This window comes from Pan troglodytes, chromosome 6, assembly GCF_028858775.2.
Source record: "Pan troglodytes isolate AG18354 chromosome 6, NHGRI_mPanTro3-v2.0_pri, whole genome shotgun sequence".
Lineage (NCBI taxonomy): Eukaryota > Metazoa > Chordata > Mammalia > Primates > Hominidae > Pan > Pan troglodytes.
The window spans coordinates 81,885,260-81,904,113 of NC_072404.2; the positions used below are offsets into that span (position 1 = coordinate 81,885,260).

The following is an 18,854-nucleotide window of genomic DNA, read 5'->3' on the forward strand; positions in this document are numbered from 1 at the left end:
AGGTGCCTGTAATCCCAGCTACTCGGGAGGGTGAGGCAGGATAATTTCTTGAACCCAGGAAGCGCAGGTTGCAGTGAGCTGATATTGCGCCACCACACCCCAGCCTGGGCAACAGAGTGAGACTCCGCCTCAAAAAAAAAAAAAGAAAGAAAAACATGGGGAAGCACCTAGCCTCATGCCCGGCACACCACTGAGGTTATCTTATCTTATTCTTATTATGAGTCTTCTTGAGGACCCTGGATGAGGGTGAGGGCGGAGGGATGAGGGTGAGGGCGGAGGGCTGAGGACTGGCGACATTACAGGGGAGGGAGTGGCCTCTCCAACCTGCGACTGAGGCAGAGTGTGAGTGAGTGAGCCAGGGAGCCTGAGTGACAGCCTCTCTAGTGTCCCCATCCTCATGATGGGTCCCAGCTCCTCCCTTCCCTCTCTCCCTTGTCCCTGCCCAGAGAACAGCTGGGATGGGAACAGGCAAGGGGATGCGACCAAAGCCCTTCTGCAAACAGGGCGGCTGGAGGGGGGCCGGGATGCCCCCAGACCCTGTCCCACTTCTTGCTCACCGTATCGTGTGTTGAAGAGCAGCTCCACCTGCTTCCGCAGGGGCCGGATCACGTCACCGTGGCTGTCTGGAAGGCAAAAGGCAGTCTGTTGAGGCTGGTTGGTGGCAGCTTCTCGGCTGATGTTCCTGCTCTGCTGGTACCAACATTGGCCCTGTGGTGGGATCTTGGAATGGGAGAAGGCTGGGGCTGGGGCGGTGGGTAACTTATTTCCTCAGAAATGGCACACGCAGACAGGTCCACAATTCCTGGGCTCACATTCTTGTTTGCGAAATCAAATCTAGGGCACCGCCAGCCTGAATGAAGATTTGGAAGGTTCTGTGGACTAGGAGTGACCATGGGTCTTTCTAGGTATGTGACTGAGTGTAGCATGTGATAGAACTAGTAGGTACCCACTAAGCCTGCAAATTGAGCAGGCTGCCACCAGGTGGCAGCGGAACTGTGTTAAGACTCATGGTTCCTCCTGCCAGGCTGGGTTTGGGGAAGTGACAATTCTCACTCATTCCATTCCAGGATACTACAGAGATGAAACAGACCCACCCTCACCCTGGCCTCCCTCTCTCTCTGTCCTACTTCCATTCTCAGCAGGGAGGGAATTCTCACGTTCCTGAGAATGGGCGTGTCTGCTGGACACAAAGCAAATTTTGTGCTTTCAGGCCTCTAATCTACTTGCTCAGATAGAGGAGGCTCAGTTCCCAGTCTTAAAACCTTTGCGCAAAGCAGCAGGGTGTGTAATAAAAACAAAGGCTTGCAATTTTCCTTAGCAGTGGGAACTGCTCTCACCTTTGACCAGGAACCTCCTGGTTCTAGAAGACAAATCCTTAAATCTCCTCCCATATCAGGCAGCCCACAGGATTCCCACCCCCACACCAGGGTGCTGGAGAGAGATGAGGTGGAGAGAACGAAGAGACCCAGAGGCCAAGGGGAGGTGGACGGCAGGGGAAGAGAGATGGGGTGGGGGTGGGCGTAAAATGTCAGGGGTAGACAGGGCCTCACCCTCCACAGGCCTCTCCTCGGGCCGCGCGTCCTCACTCAGACCTTTGTCTAAAAGAGAACAGAGGATGCCGGGAAGCCACATTCATCATCTCCTAAGCCATGCACTGCCGACGTCAGGCCAGATAGCTGGGGAATGGCAGGCCAGGGGGCCCCAACTCTGAAGCATGGCACCCACTCCAATGGGATCAGGGACCCCGATTCCATACAGGTGCCTACCCTGGCCTTCACACGAAAGCAGGCTGAGATCATTTTGCATGCACCTCCCAAGCTAGTCTGTTCTAGACACTGAGGACACGTGGGAACAAGACAAAGTCCTCGGCTGGGCACGGTGGCTCACGCCTGTAATCCCAGCACTTTGGGAGGCCAAGGTGGGTGGATTACTTGAGGCCAGGAGTTTGAGACCAGCTTGGCCAACATGGGGAAATGCTGTCTCTACTAAAAATACAAAAATTGGCTGGGCATGGTGGCGCATGCCTGTAATCCCAGCTACTCGGGAGGCTGAGGCAGGAGAATCGCCTGAACCTAGGAGGCGGAGGTTGCAGCGAGGTCATGCTATTGCACTCCAGCCTGGGCAACAGAGTGAGACTCCGTCTCAAAAACAAACAAACAAACAAACAAAAAAACTTCCAGGTGAGAATACAAGGGACAATTTGTTTAAAATAGTCATCACATGAATTAGCACATAGATAAAAACATACAAAGGGAAGATGCTAGGAATACTAGTGGTTGCCTGAGGAGGATGTGACTGGAGCTTTTTCCTGGGTCTTGCTCTGTTGCCCAGGATGGAGTGCAGTGGAGCAATCACAGCTCACTACAGCCTCAACCTCTTGGGCTCAAGCTATCCTCCCTCCTCGGCCACCTGAATAGCTGGGACTACAGGTAGGTACCACCACATCCAGCTAATTGTATTTTTTATTTTTGTAGAGATGGGGTCTTGCTATGCTCCCCAGGCTGGTTGTAAACTCCTGGGATCAAACGATCCACCCGCCTCAGTCTCCTCAATAGCTGGAACTAGGGGCATGTACCACCACGGCTGGCTACTTTTTAAAATTTTTTGTAGAGACAGGGTTTCGCCATGTTGTCCAAGCTGGTCTCGAACTCCTGGGCTCAAGCGATCCTCCCACCTTGGCCTCCCAAAGTGCTAGGATTACAGACATGAGCCACTGCACCTGCTCAATGTATTACACAGTTCTGTATCATTTAACTGTTTCATATCAAATATGTGTAAACAGAAAAAGCACACACATGCAAAATCCACTAATCCATGGTGGTCCTGGACATCTCAGAATTTTCTTTTTTTGTTGTTGTTTTGTACTTTTTGAGACAGAGTCTCACTCTGTCACCCAGGCTGGAGTGCAGTGGTGCAGTCTCAGCTCACTGCAACCTCCACCTCCCGGGTTCAAGCGATTCTCCTGCCTCAGCCTCCTGAGTAGCTGGGATTACAGATGTGACTACCATCAGAATTTTCTTTTTCTTTTTTTTTCTTTTTCTAGACAGAGTTTCGCTCTTGTCACCCAGGCTGAAGTGCAATGGTGCGATCTTGGCTCACTGCAACCTCTGCCTCCTGGGTTCAAGTGATTCTCCTGCTTCAGCCTCCCAAATAGCTGGGATAACAGGTGCGCACCACCATGCCCAGCTAATTTTGTATTTTTAGTGGAGACGGGGTTTCGCCATGTTGGGCAGGCTGGTCTCGAACTCCTGATCTCAGGTGATCCACCCGCCTTGGCCTCCCAAAGTGCTGGGATTATAAGTGTGAGCCACCACACCCAGCCAGAATTTTCTTAATTCATCAGGTTTGACTGGGGTGCCTGGGAAGGAGCCCTGCATGGGAAACATGTTTTCCAGCCCAAGGCTGTGTGACCTTGGGGAGGTGGATGAGCCTTGCTGAGCCTGTGTTCTGCTCTGTGAAACAAACAGCAATGATGCTGTGCTCATCCAAGGCCCCCAACCCCTGCAGTGCCACCCAGCCTCTGGCTGTGAGTGCTGCATGGAGGCTTCTATGGTGTTTTCTAAGGCCACTGCAAACCCAGCTGGGCACCGTGCCAATTCCTTAGCCGCCACGCCATGCTGTCATCTTAGCCTGAGCTTGGCGTCAACCAAACTCTCTGGATAGCTACGCCACAGACTGCTGTCAAGTCTGGTCATGCCCAGTTTGTGCTGGACAAATCATATTTTTTTCTTCATTACCAAAGTATTAGAAGTGCATCATAACTGATGTAGAAAATTAAAAACGCAAATCATTTTGCCTAACACTGCTACTGTTTTGCTCTACCCTTGTTCGTCCCCAGTGATTACGTTTGCAACACAGTTGTAAGCAAAGCACAATCAATTTTTCCTCTTTTGCTTAGTGTTACATCCTAAGCATCCTGCCTTGTTGCCTATTTTTGTTTGTTTGTTTTGAGATAGAATTTCACTCTGTTGCCCAGGCTGGAGTGCAGTGGCGTGATCTCGGCTGCAAACTCCGCCTCCCAAGGTTCAAGCGGTTTTCCTGCCTCAGTGTCCCAAGTAGCTGGGACTGCAGGTGCCTGCCACCGTGCCCAGCTAATTTTGTTTTGGTCTTTTTAGCAGAGATGGGGTTTCACTAGGTTGGCCAGGCTGATCTTGAACTCCTGGCCTCAGGTGATCTGCCTGCCTCAGCCTCCCAAAGTGCTAGGATTATGCAATTCTTCATGCCCAGCCTATTTTTGTTTTTTTTTTTTGAGATGGTGTCTTGCTGTAGCACCCAGACTGGAGTGCAGTGGCACCATCATAGCCCACTGCAGGCTCCAACTCCTGGGCTCAATGGATCCTCCTGCCTCAGCCTCCTGAGTAGATGGGACTACACATAGGTCCTACCGTGCCTGTCTAATTTTTATCTATCTATCTATCTATCTATCTATCTATCTATCTATCTATCTATTTAGTTATTTTGAGGCAGAGTTTTGCTCTGTCGTCCAGGCTGGAGTGCAATGGCAAAATCTTGGCTCATTGCAACCTCTGCCTCCTGGGTTCAAGTGATTCTCCTGCTTCAGCCTCCTGAGTAGCTGGGACTACAGGCATGCGCCACCATGCCCAGCTAATTTTTGTATTTTTAGTAGAGAAGGGGGTTTCATCATGCTGGCCAGGCTGGTTTTGAACTCTGACCTCAAGTGATCTGCCCGCCTCAGCCTCCCAAAATGGTGAATTACAGTTGTAAGCCAATGCACCTGACCTATTTATTCATTTTAAGATAGGGTCTTACTCAGTGGCACCATCACGGCTCACCACAGCCTCAACCTCCTGGGCTCAATCAATCCTCCCACCTCAGCCTCCCAAGTAGCTGGAACTACAGGCACACACCACCACACCCAACTAATTTCTGTATTTTTTGTAGAGATAGGGTTTCACCATGTTGCCCAGGCTGGTCTCAAGCTCCTGGGCTAAGGCAATCCTCCTGCCTTGGCCTCCCAAAGTGTTGAGATTATAGCTGTGAGACACTGTGTCAGTCAATTAAAAAAAAAATCTTGTAGAGATGGAGTCTTGCTATGTTGCCCAGGCTGGTCTCGAACTCCTGGCCTCAAGCAGTACCCTCGCCTTGGCCTCCCAAAGTGCTGGAATTACAGGCGTGAGCCACCTCACCCTGCCTATTTTACTTATTTGCTTACTGTTTATCTCTCCACACGAGGATGTGTACCCCAGCAGGTAGGGACACTTGTTTGGTCCACTGCTTTTTCCCCAGCCCCTTACGCAGGACCTAGTACATAGCAAGTGCTCAATAAATATTTGTTGAGGCAAGGTGTGGTGGCTCACGCCTGTAATCCCAGCACTTTGGGAGGCTGAGGCAGGAGGATCATTTGAGGTCAGGAGTTCGAGACCTGCCTGACCATCATGGTGAAACCCCGTCTCTACCAAAAATACAAAAAAATTAGCCAGGCGTGGTGGCGGGCGCCTGTAATCCCAGCTACTCAGGAGAACTGCTTGAAGCCGGGAGGTGGAGGTTGCAGTGAGCTGAGATCGCGCCACTGCACTCCAGTCTGGGTGACAGAGTGAGGCTCCATCTCAAAAAATTTAAGAGATGGGTCTCTCTATGTTGCCCAGGCTGATCTTGAACTCCCGGCCTCAAGTAATCCCCTCACCTTGGGTTCCCAAAGTGCTGGGATTACAGGCATGAGCCACCTTAGCCTGCCTATTTTACTTATTTGCTTACTATCCATCTATCTCTTCACATGAGGATGTGCACCCCAGGAGGTGGGGACTTCTGCTTGGTTCACTGCTTTGTCTCCAGCCCCTTACACAGGACCTGGTACACAACAGATGCTCAATAAATAGTTGTTGGATAAATGGACAAATTAATTCCAACAGGTGGCTCCTGGGAAGGACGCTGGGCCTTGTTATAAATGGAGCCTATGGCCAGGCACAGTGGCTCACGCCTGTAATCCCAGCACTTTGGGAGGCTGAGGCAGGTGGATCACCTGAGGTCGGGAGTTCAAGACCAGCCTGACCAACATAGCGAAAGCCCGCCTCTACTAAAAATACAAAATTAGCTAGGCGTGGTGGCACATGCCTGTAATTCCAGCTACTCAGGAGGCTGAGGCAGGAGAATCACTTGAACCTGGGAGGCAGAGGTTGCAGTGAGCCGAGATCGTGCCACTGCACTCCAGCCTGGGCAACAAGAGTGAAACTCCGTCTCTAAATAAATAAATAGAGCCTACTTGAGGTTTCCAAAAGGAACCCAGCCTTGGATTGGGGTCAGGCATATATTGGGTTTCCTCTACTAGAGACGGCTGACACCAAGAAACACCTGGGGCCTGCCTGGCCCACCCCTTTCCGTTTGCTCCCTGGGGAGATGAGTCCTAAGCACCACCAGCCCAGGTCCATTTCTTACCTGTCAGCATCTCCATCCCATAACCAGAATCCTCCGATGGCAGGTGCCCAGGCATCGAGTCTGTCATTTCCTCAGAGGTTGGCGAGGGGTCTGAGACAAAACTCCGAATGACACGGGTGTCTTCTGCCTGTCATACTCCTGTCACAGTCCCTCAGGGCCCACCCAGCCCAGTCTCCCCACAGACAAGGGTCCTTTTCTTTCTGTCTCTTTTTTTTTTTTGGTTTGAGATGGAGTCTCACTCTGTCGTCCAGGCAGGAGTGCAGTGGCGCCATCTTGGCTCACTATAACCTCCGCCTCCCGGGTTCAAGCGATTCTTCTGCCTCAGCCTCCTGAGTAGCTGGGACTACAGGCGTGAGCCACCATGCCTGGCTTATTTTTGTATTTTTAGTAGAGATGGGGTTTCACTATGTTGGCCAGGCTGGTCTCTAACTCCTGACCTCAGGTGATGTGCCCGCCTCGGCCTCCCAAAGTGCTGGGATTACAGACGTGAGCCACTGCGCCCAGTCATTTCTTTTTTTTTGAGATAGGGTCTCGCTCTGTTGCCCAGGCTGGAGTGCAGTGGTGGGATGACTGCTCACTGCAGCCTCCAACTCTTGGGCTCAAGTGATCCTCCTGCCTCAGCCTCCTGAGAAGCTACACCGACAGGCACACACCACCACATCTGGCTAATGTTTTGTATTTTTCGTGGAGATGTGGGTGTTGCTATGCTGCCCAGGCTGGTCTTGAACTCCTGGCCTCAAGCCATCCTCCCGTGTCAGCCACCCAAAATGCCAGGATTACAAGCATGAGCCACTGTGCCCAGCACCCTCTTGGCTTCTAACAGTCACCCCGTACTGAGGCTCCAGCGCCCAAATCTACCCTCTCCTCTGAAGATGTGGAAAATGAGGCTTGGCAGGGGGTAGGGTCAAACTCAGAGCCTCTCACACCCATGGCTTTTTCTTCTGTCCAGCCTCACAAATCCCAGGGGAGCCAAGCCAGGGAGGTGAAGTTTTGAGGGGACCTTCTGGAAGGTCAGAGCTGAGAACACTGATTCACAACGCAGGGACAGATGTGGCCAGAAAAAGCATTCACAGTACCCCAATGGCTCTCAGAATCCACGGAGAGAAACAGCAGCCTGGAGGCCACTTCTTCACCAGGGCAGACCCTCAGGAAGCTAACGGTCCGGCCCTGATTTCTGCAGGGGGTGCTCAGATGCCCGTCCCTTACCTGGGACGGTGACCTGAATGATGTCCAGATCCTCTGGCTCAATTTTGATCGGCCTCAGCCCGCCCAGCTCCCCGGAGGTTCCTGCAAGGAGGAAAGGAAGAATCCTGTCAAGTCTGGCATGATCCCGACTGGGCAGAGTGACTCTTTCCAGAACATTCTGGTGTCTGTAACTTGTTAGTGAGGCCCTACCTAGGACAAGTCATGTCAGCCCCCTGGCTCCGCCCAAACTGGAATTGGAGGTCAGGGGAGCCCTCAGGCCAGGCTTAGGGGCTCTGATTTACAGACCCGGTGACTGAGGCCCCCCAGAGGGGAGGCTGCTGGTCCAAGAACCTGCAGCCTGGGTCTGGGCATCGACAGGAGGCAGTGGTGATGCCAGCACCCAGCTCTCCATGTCACCGACCCCAGTAAGCTCCCAGCATGCCTTGCACCTCAGCTCTGCGAGGCCTAGTGGAGGCAGGTGGGCAGAGGAGGCTCGTTAGCACTCCAGGCTCATGGGCTGAGTTGAGCTCCTCCCCAAGGCTGCCGGGTAGGGCTGGTGGTTGCCCTCCCGGCCCACCACACACACAGCGGGCCCTGTTCCTTCTCACCTGGCCCGCAGTCTTCAGACATGCTGCCCTTGTCTGACCTGTGAAGGGAAGCAGGAAATGACACCTGTCAGCCAAGTCCAGGGCCACCCTGCCCCAGCCTTGCCCCTCCAGACAGTCAGGGCCCACCGCGGGTGCCACTGCAGAAGGCATCCCTGTCCCCATCGGCCCCTGGCCCTCCAGGATGGTGCTCCCCACCTCCACCAGGAAGACAGATTCCCCGTGTCTTGTCTCCAGGGACCACAATCTCCAGGGGTGGCCGAGCCAGGCACCTGCTCACTCTCCTGGGGTGAACCATCTGGGGATCCCCCTTCCTCACCATCTGGGAGCTCTGGGGCTCCTGGGCTTGGCACACTGGGGGTTTGATCACTGCTTGTGGGGGACTGAGACCTGCAGGGCCTGGAAAGGGTTAAAAATCTGGGGAAGGGGCTGGGGAATGAAGGTGGCAGGAACCCTGGGACAGATGATTTGGTTAATTCCCTCCCTCCCAGGGAACTGCAGGGAGAGGCCTGATATGATGTGGGGATTCTGGGATAAACGGCCCACCCCTGCCCCTAAGAGGTCAGAATGTGCTTGGGGGGTGTTGGTGGATGGTAACCAAGCTGAGTGCTGGGGCCAGGGTCTGGTGGGCACTCAGGACAGGCATCAGACCTGGTGTTGGTATGTATGTATGCATGTAGGTAGGTGTGTATGCATGTAGTAGGTATGTATGCATGTAGTAGGTATGTATGCATGTAGTAGGTATGTATACATGCATCCATGTTTTTTTTTTTTTTTTTCTTTGAGACGGAGTCTTGTTCTGTTGCCCAGGCTGGAGTGCAGTGGCACAATCTTGGCTCACTGCAACCTCCGCTTCCAGGGTTCAAGCGATTCTCCTGCCTCAACCTCCCGAGTGGCTGGGACTACAGGCATGCACCGCTGCGCCTGGCTAATTTTTTTTGTATTTTTAGTAGAGACGGGGTTTTGCCATGTTGGCCAGGTTGGTTTCGAACTCCTGACCTCAGGTGATCTGCCTGGCTCAGCCTCGCAAAGTGCTGGGATTACAGGCGTGAGCCATCATGCCCAGCTGCATGTTTGTATTTTTGAAACAAGGTCTTTACTCTGTTGCCCAGGCTAGAGTGCAGTGGTGCGATCATAGCTCACTGCAGCCTTTACCTCCCAGGCTCAAGCAATCCTCCCATCTCAGCCTCCCAAGTAGCTGGGACCACAGGTACCAGCCACCACGCCCAGCTAACTTTTTATTTTTTGTAGAGACAAGGGTCTCACTATGTTGCCCAAGCTGGTCTCAAACTCCTGGGATCAAGAGATCCACCCACCTCGGCCTCCCAAAGCGCTGGGATTACAGGAGTGAGCCACCAAGTCCGGCCTGGTGTGGGCATGTATTTATTTTGAGATAGAGTCTTGCTCTGTCACCCAGACTGGAGTACAGTAGTGCAATCTCAGCTCACTGCAACCTCTCCCTCCCAGGTTCAAGCCATTCTCTTGCCTCAGCCTCCCGAGTAGCTGGGATTACACATGCACACCACCACACCTGGCTAATTTTGTTTTTAGTAGAGATGGGGTTTCACCATGTTGCCCAGGCTGGTCTCGAACTCCTGACCTCAAGAGATCCGCCCGCCTCGGCCTCCCAAAGTGCTGGGATTACAGATGTGAGCCACCACGCCTGGCCTAGTGTGGGCATTTAGAGGCTTCTGAGAGAGGTGACATCTGGCTAGATGTTGGGGGCGGGAGAGTTCTCTAGGTGAGAGTTCTCTAGGCAGAGGGAAGTAGGTGGAGTCTGTTTTCCCTTGCCCTCCCTTTGCACCTTCGAGGGGTGGTGGTGTGGTGGGAGCCGCCCTGGGTACCCCCTTGCAGGTAACACTGCCTCAGCCCAAAGCAGGGCTGGCCGTGGGCCTCCGGGGCCAGGGGCGGGGCCTCACCGAGCATTCCCAGCAAGGTCAAGGACGGTGGCCCTAGAGACCTCTGCAGAGGTGTCCTCTGGCGGGCTGGCTGGCTCCAGCTTCGTGGTGTCTTTGGTAAACTTGTTCCCTGTGGGGAGAGTCAGGGAGGTCAGGGTGAAGGCCCTCTGGCCTCCTCTTGCTGCAGAGCCCCTGGGTAAAGGTCTGTGTGTGAAGCTGGGGGAATCCCGGGGATAGGGCCTGGCCTCTGCCTGTCCTTGTGGGCACCACGTCCAGCCAACAGCCAGGAACGTGTCCTGGGGAGAGACTCTGACGCCAGAAGGAGGAACAGCAGCCCTAGTGCCAGAGGTGGCCAGAGATTTGGGAGAGCAAGGGGCAGGAGGAATGGGAGGCAGCAACCAGAGATGGTTCTCCTGCCCTCCAACACACTATGGGGGCTGAGCCCTCAGAAAAGGGCCGGGGCTTCCCCACGGCTGCATCACAAGCCCAGGCTCTCATGTCATCGTGCCAGGAGCCCAGAGGAAGGCGCCCTTATCCTCATCTCACAGACGTGGACACTGAAGCCCACAAGACCTTGCCCAAAGTCACACAGCTGGTGGGAGGCGGGACCGGAACTGGGGTGCCAGGATCACCCCAAGAACTGTGATGCTTTTGCTACCCCGGGAAGAGCCCACATCTTCCTCCTGGGACAGGTGTGCTGGCCCACGGGCCACTGCATGGGCTCTGGAGTCACACTGCTGGGCATGCAGCAGGGACCCGTGCTCACCAGCTGGGCTTCCGTTCCTCTGTCTGCACGTGAGAGTAGGAGTGGAGCCACCTTCATAGGATTGTTGGAATCAGATTAAAATAAAATATGCTGGCAGCTTCAAAGAGAGCCTGGCACAGGCTCAGGTTCACCAACCTGGCACCGGTTAGCGTCCAGCTTTAGTACTCTCTGTCCAGGGCATTTGAAGCTGGGAGGGGTTGTCCTGACAGTCTATCAGCACCTAGAAGCCTGGGACCCATTTCTGTCCCAGGACACAGAAGCCACAGCCCAGCCTCCCTCCCTGCCTGAGGGGAGGCGCTCAGGAGGACCAAGTCCAGGGTGGTGGCAGCTCGGGTTCTGTTGGGGAACCAATCTGGAAACTTCAGAATGGACTAGATGGTCCCCACATACCTGTGAAAATTCGCTCATCAAACATCCTGGGGAGAGAAGAGAGACAGGCATGAGAACAGTGCAGGCTGGAGGACTCTCCCAGGGCTCGGGGAGATGCCTCCAGTCCCCTTTGGTGACGGTCACTGAGTGACACATGCACAGCTACAGACCTGGGCACCCGGCAGACATGCAGGCAGGAGAGGGCATGTCTGGAACCTCAGAACATCCCAAACCGTTTATTTTTATTTTTATTTTTGGAGACAGAGTCTCACTTTGTCGCCCAGGCTGGAGTGCAGTGGTGCGATCTCGGCTCACGGCAACCTCCGCCTCCAGGGTTCAAGCGATTCTTCTGCCTCAGCCTCCTGAGTAGCTGGGACTACAGACGTGCACCACCATGCCCTGCTAATTGTTGTACTTTAATCTAATTAATTAATTAACTTTTTTTTTGAGATGGAGTCTTGCTCTGTGGCCCAGGCTGGAGTGCAGTGGCGCCATCTCAGCAGGCGAGTGGGGTCTCTCAGCGTGAAAACAGAAGTCATCGTCAGCCTCGCTCCCCCAGCTCTGCCTCCCATGACTGGCGTTTTTGGTTCTGTTCTAATTTCCCGCTGGGTTCCCCATGAACCTCCGCCTCCCGGCTTCAAGGGATTCTCCTCCCTCAGCCTCCTGAGTAGCTGGGATTACAGGCGTGTGCAACCACACCCAGCTAATTTCTGTATTTTTAGTAGAGATGGGGTTTCACCATGTTGGCCAGGCTGGTCTCGAACTCCTGACCTGAGGTGATCCACCTGCCTCAGCCTCCCAAAGTGCTGGGATTACAGGCGTGACCCACGGCACCCAGCCTATCCCAAACCATTTTTGCAGTTAGGGAAAGCATGGGCCAACCCCTGGGGCGGTCTTGGAGGGTCTAATCTGCTCACAACTCCCTGGGGGCCTCTTCTGGCCCCAGGTGAGTGACTCAAGCCCATTTCCCACCAGCACCTACTCTGAATGACTTGTTCGTTTATCCTGAGGGCTTTTGCCCAACTTCTCCTGCATCTTACTCAGTGACAGGCACAGGACGGCACAGAGCAGAGCTGCCAACCGATCGTGGCAGCACAAGGTGAACCGTGGGATCCTTTTTTTTTTTTTTGAGTTGGGGTCTTGCTCTATCACCCAGGCCGGAGTGCAGTGGTGCAATCGTAGCTCACTGCAGACTCGAACTCCTGGGTTCAAGCGATCCTCCTACCTCAACCTCCCAAGTAGCTGGTACTATAGGCATGCGCCACCAATGCCAGCTAAGTTTTAAATTTTTCTGTAGAGACAGGGTCTTACTGTGTTGTCCACGTTGAACTCCTGACCTCAAGTGATCCTCCTGCCTCAGCCTCCCAGAGCGCTAGGATTACAGACAAGAGCCACTGTGCCTGGCCTCGTGGGACCCTTCACAGGTGTCTTAGAAATCAAGGGGGCCCAAGCAGTGAGCGGCCAGCCATTCCCTTAGGGAGGGAAGCAGGAGAGACTTTGCAGGAGAGAGAGCAGTGAGCTAGGTGAGGTGACTGGAGGCTGGAGGTGGAGGTGCACGGCCTTCAGTGCTGTCCTCAGGCACCTGGCCTCTACCCTGTGGGCAACAGGTGCCCCAATGGTCATGACAAGGTCAGATTATCAGAGAATGTATTGGAGGAGGGGAGGCTGGGCGCCCAGGGGCCCATTTAGGGACCCAAGTCATCCAGGTAAGATGCATGGAACCAGCCGGGCGTGGCGGCTCAAGCCTATAATCCCAGCACTTTGGGAGGCCCAGGCAGGTGGATCACCTGAGGTCAGGAGTTTGAGACCAGCCTGGCCAACATGGTGAAACCCCGTCTCTACTAAAAATACAAAAACTAGCCAGGTGTGGTGGTGCATGCTTGTAATCCCAGCTACTTGGGAGGCTGAGGCAGGAGAATTGCTTGAACCTGAGAGGCAGAGGTTTCAGTGAGCCGACATAGCACCACTGCACTCCAGCCTGGGCAATAGAGTGAGACTCCATCTTAAAAAAAAAAAAAATGATGCAGGGAACCTCTAGCCAGGAAAATGAGGATGAAATAAAGGTCTGAGAGTCTGAGAGGGCGGGGCTGGGCTCACACACTCTCCTGCCTCCAGGACTGGAGTTCTGGCATTCTTTCCCTTCTAACCTCAGCCCCACCAGGGTGGTGCCTGGTGGTGGATCAGGGGCCCTCAGGCAGCTGATTATGGAGGTACAGCTTCCCTGCCATGGAGTGGCTGGACCACGGACAGAGCCTTGGGCTCTAGGGGGAATGTAGGAGGAAAGAAGGGATGTCCCAGCCTGCATACCTGACAATGTCCAAGGGAGGACCCAGCAGGAAATTAAAACAGAGGCAAAAACACCAGTCCTGGGAGGCAGAGCTGGGGATGCGAGGCTGACGGTGGCTTCTGTTTTCACGCTGGAGGCCCCACTCCCCTGCCACTCCTGAAGGCCCCCACACATCTGGATCCACAGGCCCAGAGGCAGCCTCAGGGAATAATTTTGGGGGAAAACTGGCTTCCTTTCTGAGGCCTGCTTCCTCAGCTCCACCCAGTGATGGAGACACAGTCAGCATTGGTTGTCGTTTTATTATTGTTTTCAGAGACAGGGTCTGGCTCTGTCGCCCAGGCTGGAGTGCAGTGGCGTGATCATAGCTCACTGCAGCCTCCAATTCCTGGGCTCAAGTGATCCTCCTCCGTCAGCCTCCTCAGTAGCTAGGACTACAGGTGCATACCACCAGGCCTGGCTATTTATTTTATTTTTTGTAGAGATAGGGTCTCACTATATTGCCCAGGTTGGTCTCAAACTCCTGGCCTCAAGCGATCCTCCTGTCTCAGCCTTTCCAAGTGCTAGGATTACAAGTGTAAGCCACTGTGCCCAGCCTGCAGTTTTATTATTTACAGTTTTATTTATTTATCAGGGAGAACAGGGTCGGGGAGATGTGGGTTCGAGACAGCATCAGGGACTTACACCATTCCCTGGGGGGGGCATTGGGGGTGGAGGCAGATGTCAGGGAGCGGTCAGATGCCCTCACGGGCTGCCCGGACTGGAAGGCCCACATGATAGGCACTGACCAAGGGGTCGCTAGCCAGCCTCTAAGCACAGTTCTGAGTTCTAGAAATCTTCTCCAGATACTTTCTCCTCCTAAGTTCTGGCTTAGCTAGAACCAATATATCTGCCCCTGAGGTGTGAACCCACAGCCCTGGGGGATTCTATTGTATCCCAGTAGGAATACAGACATGAGAAGTAGGAGGCCAGAACTTGGCATGAGTTGGGTTTGGGGCAGAGGTGGGGGGCAGAGAGCTGTACCACCAATAACAAGACCCTCAGGCCTTGTAGAAAGCACTTCTGACTCCCAGATGGTGCATACCCTGCAGATACCTGGGCCAGGGCAGAGACTCTACCTCCTGGCTCCCCCCACTTTTTTTTTTCTTTTTGGAGATGGGGTCTTGCTATGTTGGCCAGGCTGGTCTTGAACTCCTAGGCTCAAGTGATCCGCCCACCTTGGCCTCCTAAAGTGCTGGGATTACAGGCCGTAAGCCACCGTGCTCAGCCCCTGGCTCCTTTTTAAGCCCTCTTCTCTCCTGACTCACTTTTGCCAGGATGATCTCAGATGGTTAAATGATGAGGCTGGGGTGTGTAATAGAAAAAAGTGTACTTGGAGGCTCTGAAGCTGTAGCCACTGTTCTAAGCATTTCATCCACATCTGGTAATTTACTCTCCGATCAACACTATGAGGCATGGACAATTATCAGGCCTGGTTATTCTATGTTTAATTTATTTATTTAGAGATGGATTCTCGCTGTCACCCAGGCTGGAGTGCAGTTGTGCCATCTTGGCTCACTGCAATCTCTGTCGCCCGAATTCAAGCCATTCTCATGCCTCAGCCTCCCGAGTAGCTGGGACTACAGGCGTGCGCCACCACACCTGGCTAATTTTTGTATTTTTAGTAGAGACAGAGTTTCACCATGTTGGCCGGGCTGGTCTCAAACTCCTGACCTCAGGTGATCCACTCATCCTGGCCTCCCAAAGTGCTAGGATTACAGGCATAATCCAGGCCACCATGCCTGGCCTATTTTTTATTTTTTGAGATGGGGTGTCACTCTGTCACCCAGGCTGGAGTGCAGTGGCACGATCATAGCTCACTGCAGTCTCGAACTCCTGTGGCCAAGTGATCCTCCCATCTCAGCCTCCAAGTAGCTGGGACTACAGGCACCTGCCACCATGCCTGGCTAAATTTTTAAATATTTTGCAGAGATGGGGTCTCGCCATGTTGCCTGGGCTGGTATCAGGCCTGGTTTATGTAAATGAGGCACAGAGTGGTTAAGTAACTTGCCCAAGGACACCCAGGTAGGAAATGTCTTCAGGTGCACCGATGCACTTAATGATGTTTTAATTCACAAGGGAAATAAGGACAATGAAAAAACACCTCATGCTTATTAAACATCTGCTACATGTCAGGTGTGTTTCATCCACTTTTTCATTTTATGTTAGGAAAACTTGGGTCGGGGGGGCCATCATTGTCCCTTCCCCCCACCCCTGCCGCCTTTTTTCTTTTTTTCTTTTTTTTTAAGAAACAGGGCCTTGCTCTGACACTCAGGCTATGCAGGCCTGGGCAATATAGCAAGATCCCATCTCTACTCAAAAAAAAAAAAAAAAAATTACAAAGTGCCTGATTAGGCCAGACACCGTGCCTGCATTTTCCATTCAATCCTCAAAAGGCCCAGAAGGAATAGGCCACACAGCTACGCAAGGAGCTATAACAGAATTCTCTCTCAGACTCGTCTGATTCTCTGTGTTAAGTTAGAGAACCCATTCATTCTGCCCCTGCCCCATCATTGCCTCCCCAGGCCCCTGCTTAGCCCACATGCCCCAAAACCTGGAGCCCAAGCCAAGCCCGGAGCAGAAGGCCAGACCCCTACGCCCACCCGCACCTCTCTTTTTTGAGACAGAGTCTCACTTTGTCACCCAGGCTGGAGTGCAGTGGCATGATCTTGGCTCATTGCAACCTCTGCCTCCCGGGTTCAAGAGATTCTCCTGCCTCAGCGTCCCAAGTAGCTGGGATTACAGGCACCCACCACCACACCTGGCTAATTTTTGTATGTTAATAGAGACGGGGTTTTGCCATGTTGACCAGGCTGGTCTCGAACTCCTGGCCTCAAGCGATCTGCCTGCCTTGGCCTCCCAAAGTGCTGGGATTACAGGCATGAGCCACTGCACCCAGCCCCACCCGCACCTCTTAATGATGAAGTGGATACTATGGCGCTCCTCCAGGATCCGCTTCAGCTTGGGGACTCCGTAAGTGCAGGGGCGCTTGAAGGGGATCTTGTCCGGGATGCCCACGATCTCCACAGCCTCCGGGTCACAGGCAATCTTCCGGTAGGGCACGGGGACCATGTGGTCCAGGCCCAGGGCTTCCGCTGGAAAGACAACCAAACAGCAAGGCTGAGTGTTAGACAGGCTGCTGGACACACAGGACCCGGGAGATGCGGTCCCCATCACCTCCCACCGTCCCCACTCCACTCTGGCCATGTAGCGGCCAGAGGGATCCTGCAGAAATATCAAAATCATATCACTTTTCTGTTAGGAAATTGGCTGGGCTGGGTGCGGTGACTCATGCCTGTAATTCCAGCACTCCGGGAGGCTGAGGTGGACAGATGGCTTGAGCCCAGGAGTTCAAGACCAGCCTGGACAACACAGCAAGACCCCATCTCTGCAGAAAGTAAAATACAAAAAGCTAGGTGTGGTGGTGTACGCCTGTGGTCCCAGCTACTCGGGAGGCTGAGATGGGAGAATCACTTGAGCCTAGGAGTTCGAAGCTGCAGTGAGCCAAGATCATGCCACTGCACTCCAGCCTGGGCAACAGAGTGAGACCCTGTCTCAAAAAATAAAAATAAAAAATGTCCAGTGGCTCCCATCTCATTTGGTGACAGCCAAAGTCCTACGTATGTGACTTCATCACCTCTGACCTCATCTGCCCCCTTCATGCCTCTGTGTGCTCCCCCTACCCCTGCCGCCCCCTTGGTGCTTCCCCTACAGGCCAGGAGCATACACTCGGTTCAATGCCTTTGTACCTGCTCTTCTGTCTGCTCAGATCCCTTTCTCCTAGAGATCCATAAACATCCATCCATCAGTCCATCCATCCATCCATCCATCCATCCATCCATCTGCCCATTCATCCATCCATCCTTTCATCCATCCATCCATCCTTTCATCCATCCATCCATCCATCCATCCACCCACCCGGCTGTCCATCCATCTGCCCATCCATCCATCCATCCATCCATCCATCCATCCACCCATCTTTCCTTCCCTCCCTCCCTCCCTCCTTTCAGGTGTTTGCTCAAATAGCACTTTGGCAGCCTAACACAGCCTCCTCCATCCCTCATTCCCTCCCCTGCTGTGTCTGTCATCCACTGGTCATCACCTGACACTACATCCACACTCATCTCTGTGTACTGTCTAGAAAGGAAGCTGCATAAGAACAGGGGTTTTGGCCAGGTGCAGTGGCTCATGCCTGTCATCCCAGCACTTTGGAAGGCTACAGTGGTTGGGAAATGCTTGAGCCCAGGAGTTCAAGACCAGCCTGGGCAACACAGTAAGAAGCCATCTCTATAAAAATACAAAAAATTAGCCGGGCTTGGGCCTGTAGTCCCAGCTACTTGGCAGGCTGAGGCTGGAGGATCGCTTGAGTCCAGGAGTTCGAAGATGCAGTGAGCTGTGATTGCACCACTACACTCCAGCCTGGGTGACAGAGCGAGACTGTCTGAAAAAGAGTAGGGGTTTTGTTTTCTGCCTTGCCACTGTGACCTCAATGGCGCTGGGCACACACTAAGTGCTTTCTGCGTAGTGAATATACAAATGGCTAAAGGAAGTGCCCAAGCTTGAGGTTAGCTCCTGGCAGGCGAGTAGTTGCACAGGTGAGCACAGGTGTGTGCCTTCTTCCAGGGAGGAGCTTGGCACGCCCTTCATTCACCAGCGCCATAAACAAGACACACCCCAGAAGCTGACGGCTCTGCCAACAGCCAAGCAGACAGAATCCAGGCTCATGCCCAGGCTACTTGCTCTGTTTTCCCAGACTTGTGCCATTTCAGTCATTCACTTCGACCCCAGCTACACGTTTTCATTCATTCATTCATCAAATACTTTTTTTTTTTTTCCCTGATGGAGTCTTGCTCTGTTGCCCAGGCTGGAGTGCAGCAGCACAATCTTGGCTCACTGCAAACTCCCTGACTGGGTTCAAGCAATTCTCCTGCCTCAGCCTCCCGAGTAGCTGGGATTACAGGCGTGTGCCACCATGCCCAGCTAATTTTTGTATTTTTAGTAAAGTCAGGGTTTCACCATGTTGGCCAGGCTGGTTTTGAACTCCTGACCTCAGGTGATCCGCCTGCCTTGGCCTCCCAAAGTGCTGGGATTGAAGGAGTGAACCACAGTCCCCGGTCCCACACCAAATACTTTTTAAGCACCTACTATGTTCCTAATACAAGCTGGTACTTTCTTTCTTTCTTTTTCAGAGACAGGGTCTTGCTAACAGCCCAGGCTGAAGTGCAGCGGCATAATCATTGCTCACTGCAGCCTCGACTTCTGGCTAAAGTCATCCTCCTACCTCAGCCTTTTGAGTAGCTAGGACTACAGGCATG

At 53.3% G+C, this 18,854-nt stretch overlaps 2 protein-coding genes across 17 annotated transcripts in view; both read right to left on the reverse strand.

Moving 5' to 3' along the window:
* The window catches only part of GTF2IRD1 (GTF2I repeat domain containing 1), a 148,251-nt gene that overhangs the window by 55,745 nt on the left and 73,652 nt on the right, over positions 1-18,854 (reverse strand). For 9 of the 16 annotated variants that reach the window (XM_001150523.8, XM_001150464.8, XM_054655779.2 and 6 more), the window contains 8 exons: positions 16,451-16,634; positions 11,238-11,263; positions 10,103-10,211; positions 8,187-8,224; positions 7,600-7,680; positions 6,394-6,483; positions 1,551-1,598; positions 558-623 (listed from right to left, as the gene is read on the reverse strand). In XM_001150523.8, the coding sequence (XP_001150523.4) occupies positions 558-623; positions 1,551-1,598; positions 6,394-6,483; positions 7,600-7,680; positions 8,187-8,224; positions 10,103-10,211; positions 11,238-11,263; positions 16,451-16,634 (642 nt within the window). The remainder of the gene's footprint in view (positions 1-557; positions 624-1,550; positions 1,599-6,393; positions 6,484-7,599; positions 7,681-8,186; positions 8,225-10,102; positions 10,212-11,237; positions 11,264-16,450; positions 16,635-18,854) is intronic. The other 7 variants (XM_063814508.1, XM_054655780.2, XM_063814507.1 and 4 more) reach the window with 2 other exon arrangements.
* On the reverse strand, positions 13,084-13,772 carry LOC100609507 (uncharacterized). Its single transcript, XM_063814511.1, is given in 2 exon segments — positions 13,084-13,221; positions 13,223-13,772. Coding segments are annotated over 2 exon segments (516 nt in total). The 5' UTR covers positions 13,678-13,772; the 3' UTR covers positions 13,084-13,160.